The following is a 13,424-nucleotide window of genomic DNA, read 5'->3' on the forward strand; positions in this document are numbered from 1 at the left end:
TAAATGGTCCTCAGGGACATTCCAGGATAAGAACCAGTGTGTTAGCAGCATGCACTACAACGTGGCAGGCACTGAGAGAGGAGAGATGGGAAAGGAGTGATGGAATTATACAGCTCTCTCTCTTTGTGTTTTGCTTCCAAGTGAAATGATGGAAATTCTTACAGTGGTAAAGAAGGGCGGGCTCTGTGGCTCTGCCCTGCCTTGTGTCACCTCTCAGGTGCGAAGGCAGCCTGAAGTATGATGGCCTTCTTCCATTTCTGGTTTGCTAAACACCCAGCGGGGTGGGCCTGGCCATCTGCAAGGCTTTGTATAATATCCCATCCCCTGGAGGAGGGGAGGGGACGGCGCCCACTTCCAGAGGGCGTCGGAGGCCTGGGCAGGTAGCGGCCCGCTGAACAGTGCCACGCGGCGGATGGTTATTTTAACGGACTTGTGCACTTTGTCTGAAAACAGGTGAGGATGCTCTTTGCCGGTATTTCAGCAATGAACGGATCCCTCCGACCATCGAGGAAAGCCCCTCTCCCCCGTACCGCTTCTCGAGGCCCACAACGGAGAGGCAGCTGGTCCGGGGCGCAGACTACATCCGAGGGAGCCGGTGCTATCTCAGCTCAGATCTCCATAGCAGTGCCACCATCCCATTCCAGGAGGAAGGGACCAAAAAGAAAGCCGTGTCCTCGGGGGCCAAGTCCTCTTCCACAGAACCGAACCTGCTGATCAGCTGGTTTGCTCGCCTGAGACTGTTGACTCAGTGAGGCCTGCCTCCTGGAGACCCCCTCACTGTCTCCTGCGCCCAAGTGCCTTGCTTCCTCAGTGGACTACCTGTTGTCATTTGCATCCACAGTATTATGTAGAGACCATATGCAAATGCTTTAAAAAATTTTTTTTTTGGAGAATTGTGTGCTGCCTCTCTCAGAATTTTGAATTAATTGGGTGGGAACAAATCTAAAGAGTCCTAACTGCTGGCTTGTGGAGGCCGAAGGAAAGACATGGGTAGGGTCTGTCTTTTCTTGTTTCCTTAGAGTGGGGACATAGAACCACACTCTACCAACTGGAGCCGCTGCCAAGGCTTACGGTCACGAGGAGGAACTGGGGTATTGTTCGTTTTGGGGGCGGGATCGAATTGGTGGCCATTGCCACACAGATGTGTTGGTTTGCGGTCCAACTTCTTCACTTATAAAAACCAGTGGAGAAGCATTTGGTTTTGATTTTTCAAGCCACACCCCACATTTGCAAGTGTAGCAGCTTTGACTTTGAAAGAACGTGTGGAAGTGTCTGCCTCTCAGAGCACAGGTGTGAGGCCTGTGACACTGGGTACATTCCCTTTTCATAACAACCTCGGTACAGGTCAGTTAATTCAGAAACACACAAACACGCTGAGATCGGGCTCATGACACACAAAGAAGTTGATTGTTTTGAGGGGTGTTGTTGTTGTTGTTGTTGTATGTTATTGTCTTCAAAGGAGAAGAAGCCGTAAGATTTGCTGGCAGCCAAAGTATCATTCAGAAAAGTGAAGCAATAAGGCTTAGGTTGACGAGAGATACATCAGTTTGCATATTGGCCTATTCAATGTCTAGCTTCCAGAACAGAATGGACAGGTTCTTCCAAATTGTACACATTTTGCTCATTAGAAATATCTTGGGATGTCTCACGGTCACAACTTTTCAACTAGCATCAGGTATTTTGGAAAAGCGTGCCTGGATCTATTAACTCTTGTTTAAACTGAATGTATGATATTTTGTTAGAATGGAAAAGTACTATCGCGTTAATTTAAGTGTTTTAAATACAGTTGTATATTTTTCCTACTCTTAGTCACATGTAATTGAAATATTTCTGTTTTGCATCATAACAGAAAGCCAACGAAAAAGAGTGTTCAAGGTGTTTTCAGATTTACGAGTGACCACCATGGCTGGTGCCACCCTGAGTGCTATTGTTAAAAACAAACTAAACCCACGCATTTTGGGATTTTATGGATTAGAAATGGGAGTGTCCAGGAAGCGTGTGTAAAGTAACATTACATTTGGGAAATTTTCTGAGGCACGTCCCTAGGCAGAGCTTGGTACTCCCTATTCAAAAGCATACCCCATTTCTCCCCCCTGCCCATACCACTGGAATTGTTTACTTGGCTGATCTTCCAGAAATTCAACACATTGGAGATTCCTGGAGTTAGTAAATATCTATCTTCCCTTTAAAATGCTCCTGATGGGCTTAAGGGGACAGGTATTTGTATGATTGAATTCAGCCAGGCTGGCATGTTGTCCACCTGTAAGGAAATTGCAGGGAGAGTATGGATGTGTCGTGGGGAATGGAAAGGAGTTTGGCGAAGCAAGGGCAGAAGAGGCCGGGACGTGTGATTCATCAGGTGCTTAACAACACAATGGAAGGGCCAAGCATGGGGGCCGGGAGGTCTGCTAATAGGGCCCTGGCGACTAGGAGGCAGCTGTGGCAAAGGACCCAGCTCCTGCCCGTTTCACTGTTAGCTGGAGCTGGCCTGACGCCCAGAAAGTGGGGCGGCAGCACTTCCTGTCACTCCCTGGATTTAGGGGAGGACTCTAAGTGCTCTAGTTGGGCTGAGTAGTAAGTAAAATAGCTTTGGAGGTCTTAGCTGGAGATTAACTCCTTTTCTGTGGAGAAAATGCCACTTGTGATCCAATGACCAGCCTGAAAATGAGTTTTCAGAGATCAGTCTTAACGATAGGCAGTGCCCAATTTAAATTACTCTATCAGATGGGTGTTTTTCGGACTGTTCCCTGAAGCCCTAAGGGAAGGCCGGAAACGTTCCCGGGTTCCCTGCCTTCAGTCAGCCTCCACAGCTTCATGTTTATTTTTATTTGGGGTTTTCTCCTGAATTGTGTTTGAGAAATAGATTGCTTCTTTAAAAAAAAGTTTATGTGTATCTCTACTGCTGAGATATAGAAATAATAACTTAATACTTGTTTCTTAGAAACTGATGGAAAACGCTTGCCTCAGTAGTAACCCAGGTTTAATGGAGGACATGTGTTAACATATGAAGATGCGGAATGACACTTTTTGACATGATACTTCAAAACTGTGATTTTTTTAAAACTACTGCCAGACCCAATTCAACACACGCCCCTTTTTATAATAAGGATTTTAAAATGCTACCACAGTCATTAAGTGAAAATCAAGGATGGTAAAACCTACCTTTGCACACCAACGTGTCACCCCCATTTACTATTCCAAAATGAAATTAATAGGAATTATAACTGCCCTCTGTACACATACGTCAATTTAATGTCCTAATGGAAGTATAAACATATAAATATATAAATATTTTCTAATGAACTAATTATTTTGATATGTAAATGCTCTAGCATGATTATATCACAAGATGTGGTGAAATAATGAAACGAGGCTCATTCTTGTATGTATATATAAAATCACCACAGACATGGCAGCTACAAAGACAGAACAGTAGAGGCCTGTTATGTTGGCATCTCAATGCCAAGAACAGACCTACGTCAGCAATATGATTTTCTAAAATGTGGCCAATTCTAGACAAAACAGAAATCTAATAGCGACACACATAGAGTGCTTGCTGGGTGCCTGGCATCATTCTAAATATTTAACAGCTTCATGAGATGGGTGCCACTGTTGTTCCCATTTTATATGCCAGGAGGTAGCCAAGGGTATGCAGCTGATAACAATAGAGCTGGGATTAAATCTGAAGCAAACTAGCCCTGGTGTCCTTGTGCGTAATCATTGCTGTTCAGGCTTCCCTCAACATACAGAATGCTCTAAAAGCATTCCTGAAAAATTCAACACGTGTTAAAACTGGGCCAAGAATTCCCTGTGTGTTTATAGATAAAATAAGGTCTAGAGCCTCACGTAATTCTAAACTGGGTTTCCCCCTACAGAAGCATTTGGTGGGGCCATTGAAAGTTGTTGATGGGAGACTCCTTTGTTAGGGCTCTAACCCACAGGGTATATGCAATATCCTAGCTCCATCTGTTACCACTTGTGGCCCTCCCAGTCATTGGCACCTTAAAAGCCCTCACGTTTCCAAAACCACCTCTAGGGAGCGGTACCATCCCTTTGAGAACAAATGATTTTTTAAAAATCCTGTTATCGTCATTATGTGTCATTTCAGTCTTCATGCTATGTATTTGTCCATTTTCCACCTGTTTCTCTCTCCTTAGTTCTCTCCCTACCTAACCCGGAAGTTGTAGAATGAGTTTTGTGGGCGTTGTTTTTGTGACTGATTTCCCCTCTGAAAGTCAAGCAGTTGTTGCCTTCTCTGGTCCAAAGACCATGAATATTCAAACACATGGAATAACAAACAAATTTCAGTTTGTGAGCTTTCAGAGAGCCCTGAGACGTATTGACACATAACTTTTGATCCTCTAAAGAGCTTGAGTAAGGAAATCTCTGACATTTGAATATTACGAGCAAAGAATAGCCATCATAACTGAACAAACAAAACAAAAAACAAAAAAGAATAACCATCATGTTGGTTTTTTTTTGCCACCATGGCATGAATGGGATGGCCACAGAGCCCTAATTTGGATGTTTTCACGTAGCGTATCTGTGATTAGTCTTTACAGAAAAGTGATTCCCTTTCTGCCCCCACCCTTGTGAACAGAATCATTGTATAATTTCCTTTGGGATGAGACTACAGCCAGCTGCTTCCTTGGAGAGTATATGGGAGGCGGACACCTTGAAAAGGAATAAGCTACTTTTGGTATGGCCACTTTTGGGCTTGGGCAATGGCACTTGATTTTATTTATTTTTGGAGTTACTCTGCTTGTGTAATTTTTTATACATTCATGCGAATCACTTGGAAGGTGAGTATTTACAAATTTATTGATTAAAACTGGCTTAAAGTGCACACAGAAGCTGACCTTTCTGATGTTTCTTCAAATATGTGAAAGGCCTTGCATGGTGAAGCCTAGTAAGACCATAGGACGTGTTTTGTGATCCCTAACGGGACTTAAATATAGAATTTATAACCTGTAGGATATGGGATTAGAAAAAAATATTCATCTTACTCTAAAATTCACCTTATCATTTTCTGGAAATTTCTCAACTGCTAAGTTTTGCCTTAGGAGTTTTATTTAGTTTTGGACAGAATTATTGCTGGAAGTGTGCTGGTTTGACAAAGATTTGAGAAATGTGAGGTTTAACATACAAGTAAAGTAAAGGAAAAAGATTACAGCAAATTCAGGTTTGCCAGAAGGCTGTTTTTCTCTAGTTTTAGGGATGTGCGGTCTACCCCAAACCATGTGTGAGTGTGTATGTATAGAAGAGAATTTTTTCTAACTACAAAAGCCCTTCTGTAATAATGTCCTGTGGCTTACTGATGAGGAAAGAGGAGAGAGCTCTTGTCCGCAATCAACAAAATAATGTCACTTAGCCAGGAGGCAGTCACACGGTCTTTCAGAACTTTTGGGGCACCTACTCAGCTCGCCTTAGAAATGCACATGGTGTTGGGTTATTAGGAACTAGATCCTGGCTGTAACCTGATCATCCCTAGGCATAATCTGAAATTTTACGGCAATGTTTAAGGAAGCTCATCTTCTGGGTCACTCGACTCCTCATACGCTACAGCTGAGTAAGGTGGGTTTGTATCCTTCGTTGTCTCCTGGGACCCCACCTGCTTCTCTGGAGTCACTGCTCAGAGGAAGACGGTTCACAGCTGGATTGTTTAGGTCAGGCTTGCAGCCGGATATCACACACGCTGTCCTTTACCGCGCCTCTTGTTTCTCTGAAAAGTTGTGAAACTGAACCTGTAGGGAAAAGGAAGATGGAAACCTCAGAGCTGCTTTAAGAAGGGATTCAGCCCTCCTGAAATCCAGGGATCCAGGAATACGGATATTCTCATTTCCTCCCCCCTGCTTCAGAGCATTGTAAGCACGCAAGTGTGGGTGAAGGAATGATTAAAGGAGAGAAAACGGGAAAAAAATCATTTAAGGGATTAATTAGGTAACTATTTTTAGGGTGACAAAGACTGGATTTTAAGATATTCCTTCACCGTTTTGACATATCTTGGTCTGAACATTTTGATTTGTTTTAAACATGAAAGAGCTTTAAAAATGAAATTTAATATAAAGTAGTATTGTCTATCAAGTAAGAAACTGTCCTTTTAATTTTGTGGGTGTCGGGTTCTGTTTTCTTACTCATATGTACCTCTCTGTCATTCCAGCTGAGGCTGTGCTTGGATAAGAGTGGATAGATTTCAGGAATTCGTACTCATTTAGAAGCCTTTGACTTTTGGAAATTGGCTTCAAGTAGTTAGAAGCAGTCGGGGGCTCAGGTTTTGAAGTCAGGTAACCCAGCTGTTCCACTTTACTGCTTACAAGCTCTGCGACTTGAAGTAAGTTACTTATCTCTCTGTTCCCCAGTTATCTATGAAATGGGGATAATAACAGACTCTACTTCGTGGGCTTATGGGGATTAGAGTGGATAATATTTGCAAGGCCCTGAGTGTAATCTAGAGCATGGAACTTAATATTCTAGTAGTAGAGTTTATGGCATCTTAACCTCTAGTAAGTAAGGCCTCTTCAGAACCAGTCAGCAGGGAATTGCTCATTCTTTTGTCTATAACCAGCAAAATATTGCCATTGTCACACCATCAGAAGGCTGCTGTGTAGTTTGTGGGCTGGAAATGCGGTTTTTAGTGGTGCAAATCGGAGCTACCCAGAGGTTTTGGCTGAGTCAGAACTCAGGAAATGATGAAAGCCTATGACTGGACACACTCAGAATAATAGAGTATTATTTTAACATTGACTTGATTTGTCATTAGCATACCTTTTCTCTTTAATTCCCTCCCAATGCTCTTCCACAAAATGATATATGGAAACAAAAGAAATCTAAGCATTTCCCCCATCTCCTAGGTGGCTGAATGATTTGCCTCCCATCCCTGGCTTGAAGTGTTACCCCTAAACTTGCTCCTGTGTTTCATAGCATTAGAAAACAAGGAATGATGCAGCATGGGACCTATTTTGAAACGCCTCAGGAAATAGAACTCTCCCATAAATATAACACTAAGAGACTTTGTGGCCTTGGCAGAAGCTGAAAATAACAGTCCCTGCATGCCTCCCCCAACTAAGGATTTGGTAGGTCCAGGGAAAAATAGGGAGAGAAACTATGGGAGGGATAAAGGGAGCTGGAAAATGGTTGGTAGGTTCGGCTTTCCTTTGGTTAATTGAGTTGTGTCTGACTTCCAACCATCTGGGCTTGAGCAGTGTATCAGCCAGACTGAGACCAACAGAGGCTTAGCTAATGCAGACACCGTAGTCGTGAATGTTGTTTCTGGAAAGACTTTGTGCACAGAGTCTGGTTATGATTTCCCACGAGTCGTGGTTTATTTGTCTGTGCCATGGGAATAGAGTGGAACTGTGACTATACTTTCTGAGGAGAATTCCCCAGCCATTTTCTGGCTTGAGCTCTTGTGTTTGTCTCCCTTCTCTGTTAGGTGGAACCATTTGAATGTGTGGCTATTTGGCCATAAGAAGTAACAACCTACATAATCAGCAGCTTGTATGGTTCAACCTAGTAGATTGCAAATGCCCCGAGGACAGAGATCATATTTTTCTGCACCTTTCTCCTAGCAAAACTCAATTCTGTTCTGTGCTGTGTCACAGTTGGATTTTGTGCTAGTTGTCACCCTCCCTGGATTGCTCACCCCCGCTTCCCTGAACACTGAATGATAACCCTCAAATTTGATTTATTCATCTGTTGATTTCCTAGGAACTAATCTGTTTAATTCCTAGGAAAAAGGGAGGACAAACAGGCTGGATTGATTGAATTGGCATTTTATTATTTGTCCTCATGGCAGTGCCAGGCGTAGACAATGGCTGGCCATGGGTGTTCAGATCAGATTAGCAATTAAAGCAAAACAAAACAAAACAGCAAACAAACCAAAAAAAACCCAAAACAAAACAAAAAAACCCAAGAACTAGACATTGAATTTTGGAGCAGAAAATAACTAAACCAAGACCTTTCAAGATTTGTTTCTCCTTTAGCTCTTAGGACATTTAAATGAGTGAAAAAACATTTAAGCGAACCTTGTTTAGAGGACTGTCTTTTACTTGGACGTGTCACCTTTTCAGATTTCTCCCTAATGAAGGAAGGCCACTGAAGCCTCCTTAGAGTGTATTCTATTCAATGGTGTTAATTGAATTATACTCTTTAGACAGCATAAAATACTGTCTTATGGTGCAAGATCTGGTTTGTTTGTTAGTTTTAACTAGCAACTAGTTACTTTTAGCTAATGCTCTTCCTTAACTTCTTCCTTAGCACTTAGTTCTGGATTTTTAAATCCCGAGGATGAACTCATCCTTGTAGGTCCTGTCACTGAGGTTACTCCCAAGGTCATCCTTATGAGGCTCTCCTTGACCCTCCTCTGGACAAAATTAATTGATGTTTCCTGTTATTTTTATAGCATTGACTCATCCTGTTAGTTAGATGTTTGGCTCTTCAGCTTGGATTAAGAACCTTTCTGTATAACTCACATGGTAGGTAGAGCCAATATTACTGAAGGAGCTAGATGGTAGAATCAGTGACCGTGCAGTCAGAAAAAAGTTAGAAAAAATATTAAAATTTTCTGTGCAAAAAGTTTTTATATTAAGGTGTTTTTTTGTTTTGTTTTGTTATTTCAGACTACTACCTCTAGAATTTCATTACATTGGTTCTCATTCTAGAGAAAAAATTATACCAGGTGTCAGAAGTCAATCATATTTATAGGAAGAATAAACCTTGGCCGTCAACAACAGCTTCTCTGGTTACAGGATTACAGTAACTGCTGAGAATGTAAGCCCTTTCAGAAGTCTACAAAGGACTCATTTAAAACTCATACAGGCAGTTTCAAGTTAGGCATTGGAAAATTCATAATGGGGAGGCGAGCAAAAGAAAGTTTCTCTAAATTTAGGCAAGATGGAGAACCAGTTCAGTTGTATGATGTTTGGTTGAAGGAGAGTAATTCGGGCCCGAGAAAACCAAGTGTATAAATACTCAGGGTGTTGACTAGATAGTAAAATATTGCTAAGAACCTTCATCCCAAGGGGTTGAGTGATGGAACCACTGAGAATATTGTTGCTGTGTTTGGAGACAACAAACAACGCTGCTGATACTGCCTGAGACATGAGAGTCGCGTTTTAAAATCATGCTGTCCTTCGGCCGTTGTCCTGTGGGTTTCTACTGGGTTGATGTATGAGAGCAAGTAGGAATCATGCTCCCCCAGGCACCTGCACTCCAAACAGATGACAAGTAGCAGGAGACAGTCAACTACGATGCCATTCAACAAAGAAACAAAAGACTAAAAGGAAGAAATGTCAGATGTTTAAATAAAGAAACTCCTTTGCAAACTGCAGTTAATGATTACAATTACTGGACTTCCTTATGGTTGCTTTTCCCCGATGAATACATCTGGGTACTTTTATCAAAAGCACTCTTGTAGAATTAACTAAAAATGCCAGATATGCTTACATGGGAAACGGGATTGAATTCTAAGAAAAACATGTGGTGCACACCAATGACAATATTCTGCTTTTGTCTTTTCTCCTTGCATGGGGAGCACGCGTCCTCAGCACCCCAGGAAATCCTGCTCTGTGTGCTTTTCTTCCTCTTTCCCTTCTTCACCTTTACTCTCTGACTTTTGGCCTCTTGCTCTGCTCTTTTGCCTTTGGGTTTTCCTGATGCAGCTCAAACCACAGTCACCCCTGCTCCCCAGACTTGCTCTCTGTGCACTGTCCATCTCCCATCCTATGGTTCTTGTGATGGGAGAAAGCCCAGTGCATTTATTTGGCAATTGGAGGAATAAGCAACAAATAGTCCAGCCCATACAACTTTATATATGTAGGCTCTCAGTGGGCTCTTCTTTCAGACAGCGTGGGGAGATGAAAACACTCTTGGCAAGGAGGCTAAGAACAGAGTTGGGTGGTTATCTGACGGCTTTTCTGAAGTTCAGGAAGGAACAGCTGTCCCTTTGTTGAGCCTTTCTGCCGCTTCTTTGGTTTCCGTTTCATTGCTTTCTGCTCCTTTATTTTCTCTTTCCTTCCATTTTCTTTGCGTTTATTCTGTTATTTATTTATTGTGTTAGATTTCTTGTATTTAGGCTCATGCTATAACAATGCCAATATCTTAGTGACGCAACACACTAAGAGTTGACATTTTCCTCATGCAAAGTCTACTGCGGATGTTCCAGGTTGGGCAGTGCTCCATGATAGTCCTCCTCCAGCTAGTGACTCAGGGACTCAGGCCACTCCTATCTTATGGTTTCTCCAACTTGGGGCTTCAAGCTTACCCTGGCATTATTCTTCTGGTAGAATGGGATGTGGGACAAGGAAAAGTGAAACTGCATCAACAACTTGGCCTAGAAATAACAATCATGGCCACCTTAACTGCAAGAGAGTTTGGGAAAGGAATAGTGGTGAGGACTAACGGTCTCCGCCATGTTTCTTAAGTCAGGTACTTAGCTCAATAATATACAACTTTTCTAATATTAACACTTAAGACTAAATTTCCCTCAATACATTACATTTCACGACATTTTGATAATGTATTAGTAGTATTTTCATTATTATTCAGTCCAACTAATTTTTAATTTTCATTATGATTTATTCTTGGTCCATGCATCATTTTGAAGTTTATGTATTTTTATGACATTGGGATGGGGAAGAATTTCTCACACCAGACAGTTAAAGGGCCAACTATGAAAGAAAATATTGATAAATTCAACTAAAGTTAATAACGTCTGTTCATTAAAAGACACTAAGGAAAAGGCTACAAATTGAGAGTAGATAAATCCTAGGAGTAGCACCAAGAAAATATAAATAATTCTTACAAATTGGCTAGAGAAAGACAAATCAATGCAAAAATGGGCAAAAAGCATTTTACAAAAGGGAGCGCAAATGGTCAATATGCATATGAAAAGATACTCATTAGTCATCCTGGAAATCTGAATAAAAATCACAGAGAGGGCCGGCCAAGTGGCACGTTGGTTAAGAGCTGGCTTGGGACGCCAGAAGGCCCCAGTTCGGATCCCACATATTAGGGCCAGTGACACTGCCCTCTGCAGCTAAGATGCTGAACAACAGCTCAACCTGGAGCTGGGCTGCCTTGAGTCAGCGCGATAGTGTAGGCTGCAGCCCCTGTGGCAGTGGGTTGCCATGGGCTACCGTGTGTAGCCAGCTGCCAGTGTGAGTGGCCAGCAGCCACAGAGTCGCCATCCAGAAGCCGGCGACTGATCTGCCTCGCCCAGGAAGAGTGCAATGATGGTGCCAGCTTGGGCCAGTGAAGCAGCGTCCTCCACAACTAGACTGAAGAACAAAAAGGACAGCAACTTGTCTGTTCCCCTTCCCCAATTCCCCAGCGCTGTTCCCATCCCCCAATTCCCCAATAAAAATCTTCAAAAAAAAATCACAGGGAGATACTCTTCCATACCTAATTGACTGGCAAAAATGAAGTAACTAGAAAATACTAAGAAGGTGTACTAGGAAGATCCGTAGGACCTCATATTCATTGCTGGTGTGAGGTTAAATTAGCATTGAATATTCATAGTAGGCAGTGTCACTCAGCTGCAAACACATCTGCAGTGTAAAAGCCCCACAAGGCTTATGGCCTCTCTCCTGGAGTCTGAGTTTGGGCTCTGGTAGACCTCTGTCTACTGCCAGATGAAATTAACAACAGGGAACCTGCACACCGTCTGCTGTTTCTTTGTTTTTTTTTCTGAGTGTCCCCAACAAATGGTCTCTAGGAGGCCTATTTGTACTGCTTGGTCGTCTGCCTTCGTTTGTACAACACAACCTAATGCCCATAAGTAAAATAATGTTTACATTATGGTTTATTCTTACAATGGAATAATGTGCTGCAAATGCAAATGAATGAATTATAGTCATTCACATCCAAGAGTTGAATTTTATTAGCATAATGTTGAGTGGAAACAATGAAAAAATTCAACATATAGTATAACACTCTTTATAACATTCTAAAACCAGAGAAACTCAAGAAAATATTATTGATACAACATATAATTGAAAAGTGGGGAAAAAAAAGGTACAGTAAACACCAAGTTGGGTATGTCTGGTGGGTTGGAAACAGCATGTGGAAGGAAGGCACCCACAGGTGGCTATATATATGTAATGGATTGTTGTATTAGCCCAATTCTTGCTGGAGTCAAGGATATATTTATTGATGCTTTATTTGGAAGATAAAAACCCAGGGCAACTGGAGTGAGAAAAAAGGGAAATGGGGCAAAAGAAGATGTGAAGCCAAAACAAAGGGTTTTAGGCTGAATTGTGTCCCTCCCCAAATTCATATGTTGAGGTCCTAACCCCCAGTACCTCAGGATGTAACCATATTTGGAGGTAAGGTCTTTAAAGAGGTAATGAGGTCTTTAGGATGGACCCTAATTCAGTATGACTGGTGTCCTTATAAGAGGAAACTTGTCCACAGATATGTGTGTGGACCTATGTGAAGGCACGGGTGAAGATGGCCGTCTACGAACCAAGGAGAGAGGCCCCTGGAAACACCAACCCAGCTGACACCTTGGTGTCCAGAACTGTGAGAAAATACACTCCTGCTGTTTAAGCTCCCCAGTGTGTGGTCCTTTTTTACCACAGCCTGAGCAGATTAATACACCAAGTGAAGCACAGCCTTGTCAGCTACCACTTCGAGACGAGCCATGAAGAGACACACAGTGGGCCACCAGGAGGATGTGTCCCACACAGTGGGGCTTCTGTAGAAACCTGTAAAGAGGGAGGCTGAAGAGGAATTTGTCTTCCGGTGCCTCCCCCGCTTCTGTCTCCCATTGGTTAGGGTTTGCCTAAGGGATTTTAAAGTCCCTGTACTCTCATGTTGTGTCACCTAGCCTCTGAGGTAGCTGTTCAAGATGCCCACACTCATACTGTGCAGAGTGGCCTTTCATCTGAGTCCATAAAGGGCTGGGGGAGCTGGAAGCTGTGGTGAGTGGGGGGTCAGCCTGGCTGCATGGTTGATGGTCAAGGGGATGCCCTGCCCTGATCAGCCCTGACGGGGGAACCGGGTAGCCCTGGTGAATTGGTCAGGCACGGGAAGGGCTGAGGCAGAGCAAGTGGCGAGGGTCTGAGGCCTGGGGCAGCTGAGCGGACGGGAGGAGGCACACAGGATTCGTGACCAGTCAGTAATATTCTGGTTCTTGGTTAAGGTAGTGGGTATTATACATAGATATTCATTTTATTATGTTTAAAATAAATAAAAGGACAAGCATGAACCAATGATGATGATGTTTAAATAATCAAAGATTAAATCGATTCACTCAATTCTGTGTTCCTGGGTTTGTTTTTCTATACAAAAAAGAATAGCAATTGCTTTTCAGTTCTGAGAAACCCTTATTCTTTCTTACATCCAGAAAATTAGCTGTTTGTTTTGAAAATCTAATTTAAATGTATTCGGGGGAGAGAAAGAATCAAGTCTTCTGTAAAAATTCA

General features: G+C 42.5%; 1 protein-coding gene across 2 annotated transcripts in view; it reads left to right on the forward strand.

Annotated features, from left to right (window-relative positions):
• Positions 1-7,471, forward strand: part of CNKSR3 (CNKSR family member 3) — a 96,929-nt gene extending 89,458 nt beyond the window's left edge. For both annotated transcript variants that reach the window (XM_019644165.1, XM_019644166.1), the window contains one exon: positions 454-7,471. In XM_019644165.1, the coding sequence (XP_019499710.1) occupies positions 454-752 (299 nt within the window). In that variant the 3' untranslated portion in view covers positions 753-7,471. The remainder of the gene's footprint in view (positions 1-453) is intronic.
• Positions 7,472-13,424: the final 5,953 nt, after the last annotated feature.

The sequence above is a fragment of the Hipposideros armiger genome, unplaced genomic scaffold (assembly GCF_001890085.2).
Source record: "Hipposideros armiger isolate ML-2016 unplaced genomic scaffold, ASM189008v1 scaffold_86, whole genome shotgun sequence".
NCBI classification, from domain to species: Eukaryota; Metazoa; Chordata; class Mammalia; order Chiroptera; family Hipposideridae; genus Hipposideros; species Hipposideros armiger.